The sequence below is a fragment of the Petromyzon marinus genome, chromosome 61 (genome assembly GCF_048934315.1).
Source record: "Petromyzon marinus isolate PM22_M1 ecotype Great Lakes invasive population chromosome 61, UKy_Petmar_22M1.pri1.0, whole genome shotgun sequence".
Lineage (NCBI taxonomy): Eukaryota > Metazoa > Chordata > Hyperoartia > Petromyzontiformes > Petromyzontidae > Petromyzon > Petromyzon marinus.
The window spans coordinates 9,143,470-9,157,150 of NC_133727.1; the positions used below are offsets into that span (position 1 = coordinate 9,143,470).

Sequence of the window (13,681 nt, forward strand, 5' to 3'; positions counted from 1 at the left end):
TTGCAATTCACTTTTGGCCACCGCTGCAACACGGCAATGGATTCTTGATTCTGCACGTGGAACACTGTCACGCTCTTTGTAGGCGTTGGTGTTCTCCGGATCCTCTAGTTTTTCTCCAACACAAGCCAAACAACCATTTAAGGAATTGGCCAAACTTCCCGTTTATAGGACCTTTTAGAAAAATGAGTAAAAATCTGAATCTTTATCCTGGAGAAATCCGATTCGCGATAAAAGCTCTTTTTGACAGATGTCCACTAGGTAGATGATAGGAGTGCTAAGAATAGGAAAGGTAAACAAATCACTAAAAGTAAATAATAGAAAAAAGATATACAAGTTGTACGTTGAACTTCATTCGCACCGTACGTAGCCAACCGTGCTAATCGGAGCCAGAGCACGTCACCGTCGAATGGGCGACGTGAAGTGGGTGTAGATGGCGGTGGCGAGCCCGTAGTGGTGGGTGTTGGGCTCCATGCCGGAGCAGAAGTAGATGGCCTGCATCATGCAGCGCGTGGCCAGGATGCGCAGCAGAGTGTTGAGGTATGGTGGCGCTCCCGGCACCGCCGCCCGGTCCAGGGACTCGGCCAACGCCTTAGCCGAGTCCACCTGGATCTCGATGTTCTGCGCAAAAAAATCGGGCACACCGGCATTTGTGAGGTGACTATCCCGCACGTGGCTTGTAGTTCAGTGCTGGGGAAGCAGCAAGGGTTGTGGTGTATTGGAAAGAAAACGTTATTCAGCGCATTTCCTGTGGGCATTCAGGTTTCCATAACCTGGCTTGCCAGGAGAAGGCAGTACAGCAAGTGGATTAATCTACATCTGGCACAGTGCCTGGCTGCCTTCCAGCGTTGTCTGTGGTTCGTCACACCTTTTGAGTTGTTCTGCCTTTAAGGGCGAGTGGAAACTATACGGCTACATCTCAAGATAAAGGTAAAAGGTGCAGCCCTGCAATTGCTCGCTCAGGCCAATACTGACATCGTTTCAAGACACCTCTGCTTCACAGTAGGGGGTAGCACATTCCCACCCATTTTGAGCATAATGTTCATCACAATAAGTCGACCTGATATTTCAACATTTCAGTGCTGGAATTGATCTAAAATTAAATACAGTACTACATTTATCGTGATGGTTTTTTGTTGCTTATTTCTGTGGAGTAGCTGGGAAACGAGCCGAGTCCTTCAACTCCCTACACTTGATAACACAGTATGTTCAATGCGGCTGCTGGATTTTGAAGCCAGGGTCCCAGCTGTAATCTCTGGGTCATAGGGTGACCCAGGTGACCCTTGCAAATGAGACTATTATGGTCTCTTAAGTTCTCACCCGGTTAAACCAAAAGACCTCAAACAAAAATTTGAGCCACCCGGCAACCTCTGAATTCCTTGCGAGGAGGATGATATTGAAGGAAGGTTAACAGCAATCTAGAGACAGTAGAACCCCTCTTAAAGACGGTAATTGGTTCCACGAACCCGAGCATTGAAAGATTTGGTCATTAAGCAAGTATAGGAAATACGTGTTAAAAGCTTAATTCGTTCCGATAGCATCGAAAGTTTCCCTTGTTCACCCAAAAAACGTACTCTATAATATTTAAACAATGGATATTAATACATAAAAATACTAACATTATAAACACATCATATTAAAATAAACACTGTCAATAAATGCATTAATTCATTTTGATTTAAAGCTTTCGTGACTGCAGGGATTCATATTCTTGGTTCTTTCGGTAAATTCACGTAGAAGGGAAACAATGAAATAATAAAAATATAAAACAATAAAATTCTCACGACGTTTCGACTGCAACACAAGCAATCATCATCAGGTGTGAAAACCACAACAAGAAAATTTGAAAAAAGCGGGAGTTATTTTAACGTTAGCACCACGGAGAGAGATTTGATAAACCATTTCGGGTCTTAATTGATTGATCACGCTTAAGGTGGCTGTCAGAACACATCCATTATTTTTTGTCTCCCCCCTCCTCTTTTCCGAACATAGATGGACTCGTCCATCTGACCAAACTGTCAAATCTCTCTCCGTGGTGCTAACGTAAAAAATAACTGCCACTTTTTTCAAATTTTCTTGTTGTGGTTTTCACACCTGATGATGATTACTTGTGTTGCAGTCGAAACGTCGTGAGAATTTTATTGTTTTATATTTTTATTATTTTATTGTTTCCCTTCTACGTGGCATTAATTCATATTTACTGTACCTACAACAGCCCGTCGTTAACAGGGAAATGGTCGGTTAAGCCTACACATTGAGCTCGATGGAGGCCTGTTGTTAAGCGATTAGTTAACAAGGGTGGTCGTTAAAAGGGGTTCTAACTCTACCTTTGATTTCGCCGCCTTCACCAAGATGTCGTAGTTGGAAGGCGGAGGCGCCGGGTGGCGTGGGAGCAGCGCACACTCGGGGAATTCGTCTACGATGCGCTCCGCCACGGAGATGTTGGCGAGCAACATGAACTCCTCCACCATCGAGTTGGTCTCCCTGTGTACACGCACCAGTTTCCGCCACCACAACACATCAATCACAAGGGTCAAGAATCTTTATCTTAGATTATTTTGCTGATTATAAATTTCCCACGTGATAAGCCACTTTGTTCAGCTATCATTTGTGGTCAGGGTTTTACTTGGTAAGATAAAAATAGTTTAGTTTTATTTGTATATTTGTTTAAGTTATTTGTTTACCTTTCCAATACTTTGCAATCCTAACGTGTGCTTGTATTGTTTGTTGTTGTAACGTTGTGACCTGCCCCAACTGGACATCTGTGAAAAAAGAGCTTTATAGCTCATCGGATTCTTCCAGTAGAAATATATATTTTGATTCTGATAGAGAGATCTGCACAACAGTCGGATTGCAGTCATGGGAGGTGTCTTGTTGACGAGACTCACTTGAGTTCCTTGGTCTGCAGGTCGATCGGGTCGTGGGTTTCGCTGTCCATGTGGAATTGGACCTCAGGGGATGCCAGAGTCAATGCCCTACGGGTGGAGAAGGGACATGAGCGATTATCATGTCCAGCCAAAACAACACAGAATCTTAATATAAGACACTTCACAAACACAGATATTTGAGTTGAACATGCACAGCTCGTTAAGTCAATCCACTGCTGGATGAGGGCCGCCCCATGTCATGCGGGTCGTGGGGTGGTTTTACCGTACTTAACCGTGGTGGTCAGTATGCGTTGGCAAAGGTGGGGGAGCACAGACATGGGAGCATTAAGTAGAGTAAAACAATTTATGTCACTGCATTGTCCTCTATTGCCCACAATGTAGCCCCGCAGCAGCCTGTAACACTCCAATCTAGAAGGATGTTATTAACCAGGTAAAACCTTAACTTATTTATTGTTGCCTTCATTTCCGCATCTCCAGCTTCTTCAGCCTCCCACTCCCAGCCCTGCTCACTTCCCCCCCCCCCCCCGGCATTTTGCCGTGCTCGCCCCTTTAATCCCTCTAGCAGCACCCCACTTCCCCTACCCCACACCCCCCCTCTCTATCTCTCCCCCCTTGCTCCCCCCCACTCTCTTACCTATATAGCCTCTTGTTACAACAGCCCTTTTTTGCCCACTTCAGCAATTGTTTCTGGCTGTGGTTGTCCCACCTGAAGAAGGACGCTTGTGTTGCGCCCGAAATGTCGTGATTTAATTTAGTTGTTATTTTATTTTATAGTTTTACCTACGTGACTTTACTGAAAAAAAACAAAGAGTATGAATCCTGTAACACTTGTTTGTGCATGGTATTCACCCAAGCCTCATGCATCATGGGGTCAAAAAAAGCTACAGGTGCAGCTTTGCAATTGCTTGCTCAAGCCACTGCTGGAAGAAGGGGGCTCCCATAAGAGGGGGCCCCTCTAAGTGATACACCCTTTTACAGTCCCTCTCAATGTATTTTAGCCAACTCTTCCACGCTGGCCGGATGTCTTAGAAGACACGGGAGTAACCACACTTTACTGCGCCACAGGCGACCTGCCGATCGACTAAATGTGGTGCACCCATTAATACTGCTCAGCGCTCCAGAGGCGGTGGAGGGGATGAGGATCTTGACAATGAGTTACCCGTTTTGAATGCGCCTCTGCTTGAGGATCTTGGCCAGGGAGTTGAGGCCACGCAAGCTGCTGGTGACCGGGTCCTTCCGCCCGGCGTCGTCCATCATTAGCTGAGCCTCTGCGTACGTCAGAGACGCCTGCGGGGATACGATGAACACACCACGGGTGAACCATGGGGTCCTTGCAATTACACAATGCCTACGCCTCATCCAAGCCCAAGCCAGGACTCAACAGATGTCTACGTGGCTCCCGATGACCACTGAGGGTTACGCTCACCCAAAGACAGCAAAATTGATATTTTTTGAATTCTCAAAGCTGGAATTTAACCAAATTTAGTGCAATGTAATTTGGTCTTTTGTGCAGTGAGTTTAACACGTAGGCTTTCGTGACCAATATCATCCATAATACAGGTTTTTTGGGTTAGATTGTGTAAATACATAAATGTGTCGTTAAACCCGCCACCACCCGACACAGCCGACTAGTAAGGGTTGTCACATAAACAGAACGTGGCCAATTCGTCACTGGTACAACACACCCGTGTGCTGTACTCGTGACGAATTGGCATGTTCTGTTTACGTGACAACCCTTATTAGTTGGCTGTGTCGGGTGGGGGTGGGTTTAATGACACATTTACATATTTACACGATCTAACCTAAAAAAACCCTGCGTTTTGTGGAGTGATTGTTGACTGGACAGAGACCATCAACTCACTACTTTGATGTCCTACCTCGCACCTCCGAGTAGCACAGTTGGCTACGTACGGTGCGAAAGAAGTTCAACATACATACTACCACTTGTGAACCCGGTTCATCTCGCTACACTTGTGAACCCAGAGGTGCAAGCTCAACGCTCTGACCTCTCAGCCATCCGGAAACCTCAACTGCACTAACATAGCAAGGCACCGATACAATACACGTGAAAGCCAACGAGAGTTTTACAAAAACTGAACGTCTGTGGGGGAGGGGGGGAAATCACCTTGGAATTGATGATGCTCTTGGTAAAACGTGTGCTCACGATCTCAGCCTTTGGAGTCATCTCCCATATGCACGAGAACGCCAGCCTGCACGCGCACAGCACATGCACCGTCGCCATTGACCGTCGAGTGGCGGAGTCGTCGTCATTGGAGTGGTGCAGGGTGTTCACTCAGGAAAGCCTCGCAAAGTCTCGAGACTCTTTTTCAGGAGGGTCTTGCCAAGTTTTTGGTAGTCGAGTCATTCTTTCAGCAGCGTGATGTTTGGCCAAATACCGGTTTGGGTTGTTACAAATTACTCAACTGGAATATATACGTAGCAACCATTGTTTGACTGCAAAAGCTTTGCTGTACCCTCCCGAAGTTATGAGATTCAGTGAGGCTTTCCTTGGTTAAGGATCATAGTAGTAAAACACGTTTATGTTAGCGATGAGAGGAAACCTGATAACCTGGAGTCAACCCATGCTAAATAGGGGGAGAACATACAAAATCTACATGGAAAGGCAACCAAGTTGGGCATCAATCCTAGGCCATTCTTGCTGTGAGACACGTGTTACCATTGTGCCATCCTGGTTTGGCTGCTTATGTATGTACACATGCTGCTTATGTATGTACACATGCTTGTGTGGATCTGTACAATGACACTTTAACAGTGCCACGCATCATGGGATTACATGTGCACCTGGCAACAATGCACGTTAGCTGCTGAGTATGGGTTGCAATGTGCGCACTCGTGAGTTAACCGTTGTTGGTGCATCTCACCGGTCGACGTTGGATCTCAAGGAACACAGGTTTGAGCTCAATAACTCTGGCACCATATCAATCCTCTGCAGGCGCACAAACACATAAACGCAACCACTTCTCTGTCAATAAACACAATCTGGCAAATACATATGCACCAACTCAACGAGTGTTTTGCAAGCAAACCCACACGTGATTAAGTCACCTGCAGGTAACTGTTCAGCAAGGAGATGTTTTCGCGAATGCCAGTTAAGATTGTATGGGTTTTATTTAGAGGAAATCTGATGAATCCAGAGGAAACCCATTCACTAACAGGGGGGAGAACAAACAAAACTGCAAGCAAAAAGGCACAAGAGTTGAGTAATCAAACCCAGCGTCTCCTTGCTGCAAGGCACGAGTGTTACCACTGCGCCGATAGCCTGCCGCTCACGATGTCACGGTACATCATATGATAAGAAATCCACAAAAATCACCTCGTTTAAAACATCATGAGAGATATTTCGCATTGTTGTTGCACATTTTTTTATTCTAATTCATTTTTAAGTTATCGTTATTCATACGGGAAGTACTGAAAAGCACGCAAAAAAAATGTGGTGAAAATGTCAAATACAATTACAGTTGTGGGGAAACTGGTACCGCGATGATCGTTACATCATAATATTTTACATCATGTCGTAAAGTTAAGAATGAAAGGATGAAATCGGCGGGTCGTAAAAACTGGATATTGTGGCAAGAAGAAATCCACATCTCACCTTCTCACACAGGTAAACTGTGGTCCCACGCAGAGATACCTACTCATCCAAGGCATTCCCCGGTCGGATAAAGTAGCTCACATCGGCGATGTGTACCCCAACCTAGAACACACATTAATACACCGTCACCACCCTCACATGCACGGATGTGTAATGACAGGGTGATACCTGCCGGCCTGTAAGGGTAATTAAGGTTATAGCTGCATTACATAATGCCTTATTATGAAGGGGCGTATCTGGGGTAAAGGTCAACGGCGGAGTCAGTCGAGAAGCTCAGGGAACCATCCCGAAGGGCCTAGAAGGTTCTAGAAAGGGGTCGTGGCCAGAGGTGGAGCTTGGCCACTCCAGGCAGATATAAAGAGCACCGAATCAGAGCTTCGGGGCTGTTAGCGTGGGGTCTGGGTCCTGGTTGCGTCGCTACCATCGTCATCTCTTCGTCTTCGACCACGTGGCTGGTTCTTCTGCAAGAGCAGCTCTGTCTCCGCCGCTACGCTCGTCAACCAGCAAGCGTAGCTACGCAGGACGCAGATGGGCTGCGTGTTTGTACAGCCTAGGTGTAGCCGCGTTACGAAGTGTATCGCTCTGTGTGCTTTTAATAAATAAGAAGCCTTCTACTAGACGTCTGTCGGAAGTCGCTCACTCCACATGCATGCATAACCTCCACCATAGCCACTCCAACCAAAGCACAATAATGTGAAATGAAATGCACATCCATTACTACCTGGTGCATTCATTGTGAACCAGGCATTCGGCCAGTGACGTGGACACTTAGGCCAGTGGGGTCTTAGCCATGGCTTGGCTCAGGCTTGGCTCTCGCGCAACATGCATTGAGATTATTTATATTATTTTGGCTGCTATAAATGTCCAAATGATGGGCCACTTTGTTGAGCTATTCATTTGTGGCCAGGTCACTAATCAAAAATAAATCAATACCTCAGTGGGCTTTGCCTGGTAGGATGGGGATGGTTTCGTTGTATTTGTTTGTGTTTGGGTTATTTGTTTATCTTTCTTGTACTTTGCACTACTATGATGTTTTTGTACTGTTTGTTGTTGTAATGTTCTTACCTGCCTCTACTGGACATGTGAAAAATAGCTTTATAGCTCATCGGATTCCTCCAGTATAAATATTCTGATTCTAATTTTCAATAAGCCACATCAAAGCAACGCTTAAAACCCGAGCTGCCTCTAAGCATGGTTCCAGCCCTGAGCCTCTGTGTCCCTTGTGCCTCCTCGTATGTCTCTGCATGATCCCAGCCACGCTCAGAATTTCCGTGAGCTGAGCCTGAGCCAAGGCACAGCTGAGCCACTCATGCTTCTTTGGAGGCAACGGAGCAGATCAAGCAAGAACCGAGCCATGTTGAAGTCAGTCCTGAGCCGAGCAGAGGCCAAGAATACGGGCACTAAGGCAACAATGTTTGGAAACTTAATAACAGGAATATTGTCCACCCCTTTGTCAATCCACTGCAGGATGAGGGCTTCTCCATGCCGTAATGGGTCGCGATTGTCATTTGACCTTGCTTTATTAAGATGGTCAATGCAGGTGGTGAAGGGGAGAACTTGGGCAGTTTTTTTAGATATCACTCTGTACCGGTGTTAGCCATGACTGGGAATCTAAACCAGCTTGACAGGATGAATGTGCAGTGCACTTATCATTGTGCCACTAAACTCCCCTTGTCACCTCTGCTAGCATTGACAAAACCATGAAAGGAATAGGCACGAATTACCGCGACCGTGACCACGATTACCACCACCAAATGAATACCTCGGTATTCCCATTGTCGAGCGGTTTGCAGTGTAGGGCATCGTCAATGTCTGTGCAGCCTGGAGGATCCACACTGCAGATGGACAACGCACGGAGGTCCTCCCTGCCAGCCTGGTCCTTGTACGGGACACACACAGCACCAGGTTCAACAAAACGCTGCCTTACAACAAAAAAACACAGGGTGAGCCATACATGGGTAAACCAACTTCATTCTAATGGCGTTCTATCTTCTCAATAGGCGACTGAATATTTTGAAAGTACAGTCCGTTCTCCTATAACTCTGCGTGTTTTCATATCGTGAATTAGATATAATGCGATGAATGCATTAGGGAACACATTTTTTTCATAACATGGATGCGAATTGGATAAAAGGCGATCGAGTGAACAGAACTGCGTTGTGCGAGGCAGAATAAGCGGTTGTACGGTTGCCTCGGTGTAGCATCACACAAGGCGGGATGCTTGTAGATGCTTCTAAATGCTACTCACGTACCCGAAGTCTTTGTTAAGCCTGCGTACGCATCTCACGTGTTATCGCGGACTGTGCTTTACCCTATATTATTAATTATGCGATTTTTCCACAATTCGGTGTTCTTCAGGAACGCAAGTACAGCGTTATAGGAAAAAAGTCTGTAGTCCCCTTGCTCCATTAATTTCTGTACTGGACTATCTCCACGGCTACTGCAGAGTCCTCCACATCCTGGCTCACCACTTTGATCCGCATCTCTCGAGGCCTGCCTCTCGGGTCTCTGCCCTGGTGCTTCCATAAGTCCGTCGCCTTCCTTCCTCCGATGTGAATTTCCTCTCTTCTTACGATGATGTGTCCGAGCCATCGACTTTCTTTCAGGTCGACGGCTTTTCTATATACGGTCTGCGGTAAAGGTGTAGAGCCCCGTGGCTTCTCGTTCATGCCAGTGCAGCGGAAGGACCTCGACTGGAGGGAGAGCTCCAGAGAGGCCCTCTAGAAGGTATTCTACGCAGGCCAAACATCTTGATACTGTTGAGGTTTGACAGCACGATGATGATGATGGGGGGTGTTTTCACATTTGTCTATTGTCGAAGGCCTATACGTCGGGGGCCACACGTTATGGGCCACATCAAAGGCCACCAGGGGCCACCAGTGGCCCGTGGGCCTTGTAATAAAGAACATTGAAGTAAAGGATTCTCACATGCACGACCAAACACACCAACACACCGCAGGCGTAAGAATTGAACTCAATCGATGAATTGACATATCGTCATACGTCTCATGCGTACCTCTGCTGTGATGCTGAACGTGGGAGTTGGCAGGCATGCAAGTACGGCCTGGCTGAAGGGCTGGTGTGGCACGTCGTGCTCCAGCAGCAGCACCTCTGTCTCCGTCTCCTTATCCCCACATTCGCCCAGAGAGCGCACAAAATGGCCCTGCACAAGCACACCGACGATTAGCACGGTTGTCTACGTATGGTACGGAAGAAGTTCAACATGCATATGCACATACGTGGCCAATCGTCACCGGTATGCCTTTTCCACTAGTACATTGGAACCCAGACACCGCAGAGCTCTCGAGGTGTCTGTGGTCACCCACTGGCTTTTTGCCGTGTCGAACCCGAACCAAACCGTGATATGCTGGCCCCACAAGGCACATCCAAATCTATCCGGGGGCCGAGCAGGGCCAGGGGCGGGGCTAGCGACACGTTGTCTGACGGCAGTCGGTACACCACAGGGACGTGGCACCACAGCGTCATCTGCACGTGCCTAGACTTGTTCAAAGCATTGACCGTCCATGGCATGGATCTGCTTTTGCAGTGGATAAACAACCTGCAGCCTACAAAACCGTGCCAGCCATGGTACCGCTCGGTTGTGCAGTAGCAAATAGGTATGAAAAGCACAACCACAATGCCAACCTTATACCTAACGTACATTATGTAGAATATTAACCGGCATCTGTTTAAACAAAGATACAACCCAAAGAATACATCTTAACAATATATTTAACTTTTCACCAATTTTGTTTCTCATTGTGTTAATGGTATCACACAAGACAAGCAATCTATACAAATCCTTCGTGGTCAAGGATGAACCACAGGAGCAGACATAACAGGGGCTACTTCTAAGATCCATTGAAGTGAAATGCAGTCCAGGGGCGTCACGGTGCAGTCGTACGTTCGGGTAGCGGGAGTGTCGCAGCCAGCCATCGATGGCCACCACGATGCAGTGGGCCTGCAGGAACGCTGCTTGTCTTGTCTCCACCCGCACTCGTGGCATGCGGCGGTCCGCGGGCGTGAACAGGTGGCGGGTGGCCTGCAACACGCACAAAGAGCCCCCAGTAAGGCATTCAACAAACTGTTTGGGCGAGTGCCGTCAGCACACACCTATTCAAGCTGGTACGGCAAACGACGGGGTGGGTACGGCCAGCACCATGCCCGACCGCCTTTGTCTCCACAGCGCTGATGTTTACATGCCACATCAGATACTCATTTATGGCCGAGTCGACCTAGGGAAGAGCCCAAGACAGGTTCAGACATTTGCCGCTGTTTATTGGTTATGAGCGATACATATAATCCAACTCGGGTCCCAGGATTCGTAGCGCAGCGCGCTAACCGCTACATCACCGCTCCCCACACGTACACACACACATGCAGATCAGCCCACCTCCTTGATTGGGCTGGGCATGAGCATGCTGCACAGCGGCCTCCAGTTCTGCTTGATGATGCCGACCACTTTGCCAGTGGGCCGATGCATCTTCCCACTTTCGGCTTTCAGCTGGAGACCAAAACAAAGGACAAACATCGTGTTGCGTAATCTAAGCAAGAGCGACGACAGCAGCAGCAGCAGCTGGGATAGCACCAGGAGGTGACAACACAAACTCAAATGAGCACTCACCACAGTAGCATCTCTCTCACACACTAAAATAATGAAATAACTATTTTTTTTACCAGCTCACTGGGTAACACAATACAATTTGGCTTGAAGGGGAAGGAGCAATCCAAAACAATAGCGCTTAACCTGCGGATGTGCTTTCATGCTGTGTCTCATCAATGTCAATAATGAGACTGACGCTTTGTTAAAATGACAAAAGATCACAGTGAGGAGTCCTCCGTAAATATTGATAAGTTAAAACAGTTCTGGCGATTGATAGAATCAACCGGAACACGCCAATCAGATACCACACGTTTAAAAAAAAAACGCGTAGGCTTTTGCGACCAATATTATCTACAGCAAAGGTTACCCTCCCATCTAATTCACAATTTGATGCTTAATCTCTCGATTCTTTATGATTTCACTGATTGACATTTTCTCTTACCTGCTTAGCACATCAGTCACCCTATATGTGTTTAATGTTTACGTAACGTTTTTATAAGTATAACTGTGCAATGATCAGTCTATAAATAATCTTCCCAAGCCAACTTGCACTACATGCGATTTAATATCTAACACTTGTTTATGTTTGTGCAATATTGTCGACTTTTCATAAACCACGGTTGTTTTCGTGCCAATTTCAATTAACTTCATTGCTGTACTTTATTATGTTTTGCATTTTGTCACTGTGGTATGTATGCATGTAGAACTTATTTCGCACCATACACAGCCAACCATGCTAATCGGAGGTGCGCGGAAAGGACAACAACCTAAATACAAAAAGCAGTTCTAAAGAAATTAGTATTCAATATAGAGGCCACCCTGTGACCCAGCTCAGACCGTGGAAGCGACGCCGTGTTGAGCCTGGATATGCATAACAGGTGGTATAGGCTCTGCGCCAAAATGGCTGGCAGCAGAGCGCAGTACAGCAAAATGAACTGTTGTCCTGTCCTTCTATGCTCCTGATCTATGCCCCCCCCCTTCACCAACCCGCACCGAAGTATGGTCAAATAACCCCTACGTACATACAAAAATAGTACGAAATGATTAGCACTCCTGACTTGATTTTGAAGTAATGTAATGTAAAGTCATTTAATAAACGCAAAATCAAGCTAACAGCATCTCTAATGTGGACTGTTGTCTGGTCACACGGTGTTCATTATGTTTAAGGTTTCTCTTGAAGTGGTTGAGTCTTTGTTGTTATTCTTTGTTTAAACTATATTAAAACTATTTAAAAACAATAAACTAAATAACTTCACCAGGTAAGGACCCTGAGAGCTATATAGCTCTTTTTAAGTGACCTGGCCACAAATGATAGTTCAATGAAGTATCTTATCACATTTGAAATGGATAGCAGCCAAATACTCTAAGTGCATGTCAGATTGTAACTGTGGAGGGAAAAGCCGGAGGACCTGGAGAAAAATCCATGCGACCACGGGGAGGGAGACACGCACACTGCAGGTGTCTGGGTTTGATTTTGGTTCGGCAGTGTTGACGCTCCACTCACCACATCCTCCTCATTCTCTTCTGCAACGTCCCCTGCGACGCCCTCATCGTGCAGGACCAGCGAGGAGGGGGCAACCCAGCGCTCCTCGGGGAACATCTCCACGCACACGATGTCGTCGTGCATCGCGCGGTTTAAATGCTGCAGCCCCTGGATCAACACCTGCACGGAGACAAAAAAGATCCCCCGTATAGCCTTAACAGACCGCTGGGCCAAGTGCTGTTAGAGAGCAGCATATACAGTAAAACCTTGGATTGCGAGTAGCTTGGTCTGCGAGTGTTTTACAAGACGGGCAAAATTTTTAATAAATATTAATTTTATAAGCGAGCGAGGGTCTTGCAATACGAGCAGCTTTGTACTGCCGAGCGTCACGTGATCACAACTGATATACGAGTGCTTTGATATACGAGTGCTTTGATAAACGAGTGCTTTGGATTACAAACACGTTTCCGGAACGAATTATGCTCGCAATCCAAGGTTTTACTGTACGAGAGTTTTAATACCACGAATAAACAATTTAAAATGTAGGACTATGAGCCCATGAATCTTCTGAAACCAATGTTTTTCAGTAACATATGTTCAAGCAGGGCAATTTCTGGACTGGGTTTTTTTTTCAACAAAGGGCTAATGTACCTAATTGTTATTTAACGTTACATTTTGGAGGTGGAAATAGACCATTCATTTTGTTAACAAAGTAGTCACAACCATCATTAGACCTCCTTTGCCAGTACCAAAATATAATAGGGTTTTCCCCTTTTTTCTGGCAACAAAACTGAAACCTTTTACAAGGAATCATGTGTGCATTAACCACAATACTTGTGGTGAAAATGCAAACAAAAACACACTGATAATATTTGCAATATATGCGTACGCCTTTTGGCGTCCTCTGGTCTCGCACCAATTGGGTCGAGGCTCAAAAGAAAGCCGTCCCTGGTGTGGACCAATCAGTCTCAAGGACAATGCATATATTATCATAGTGTGTTTTTTGTTTGCATTTTGACCACAAGTATTGTGGTTAATGCACACATGATTCCTTCTAAAAGGTTTCAGTTTTGTTGCCAGAAAAAAAGGGAAAAACC

General features: G+C 46.2%; 1 protein-coding gene and 1 long non-coding RNA gene across 2 annotated transcripts; both read right to left on the reverse strand.

Moving 5' to 3' along the window:
* Positions 1–396: 396 nt before the first annotated feature.
* Positions 397–2,481, reverse strand: LOC142906029 (exosome complex exonuclease RRP44-like). Its single transcript, XM_076053399.1, has 2 exons — positions 2,325–2,481; positions 397–618 (listed from the first exon to the last, which is right to left on the reverse strand). Exons 1-2 carry the CDS (start codon positions 2,466–2,468, stop codon positions 397–399), a joined length of 366 nt encoding a protein of 121 aa, XP_075909514.1. The 5' UTR covers positions 2,469–2,481.
* Positions 2,482–10,108: 7,627 nt separating this feature from the next.
* LOC142906009 (uncharacterized) lies at positions 10,109–13,117 on the reverse strand. The gene is made up of 3 exons (XR_012930027.1): positions 12,606–13,117; positions 10,892–11,002; positions 10,109–10,540 (listed from the first exon to the last, which is right to left on the reverse strand). It is a non-coding gene; the product is annotated as an uncharacterized LOC142906009 (long non-coding RNA).
* Positions 13,118–13,681: the final 564 nt, after the last annotated feature.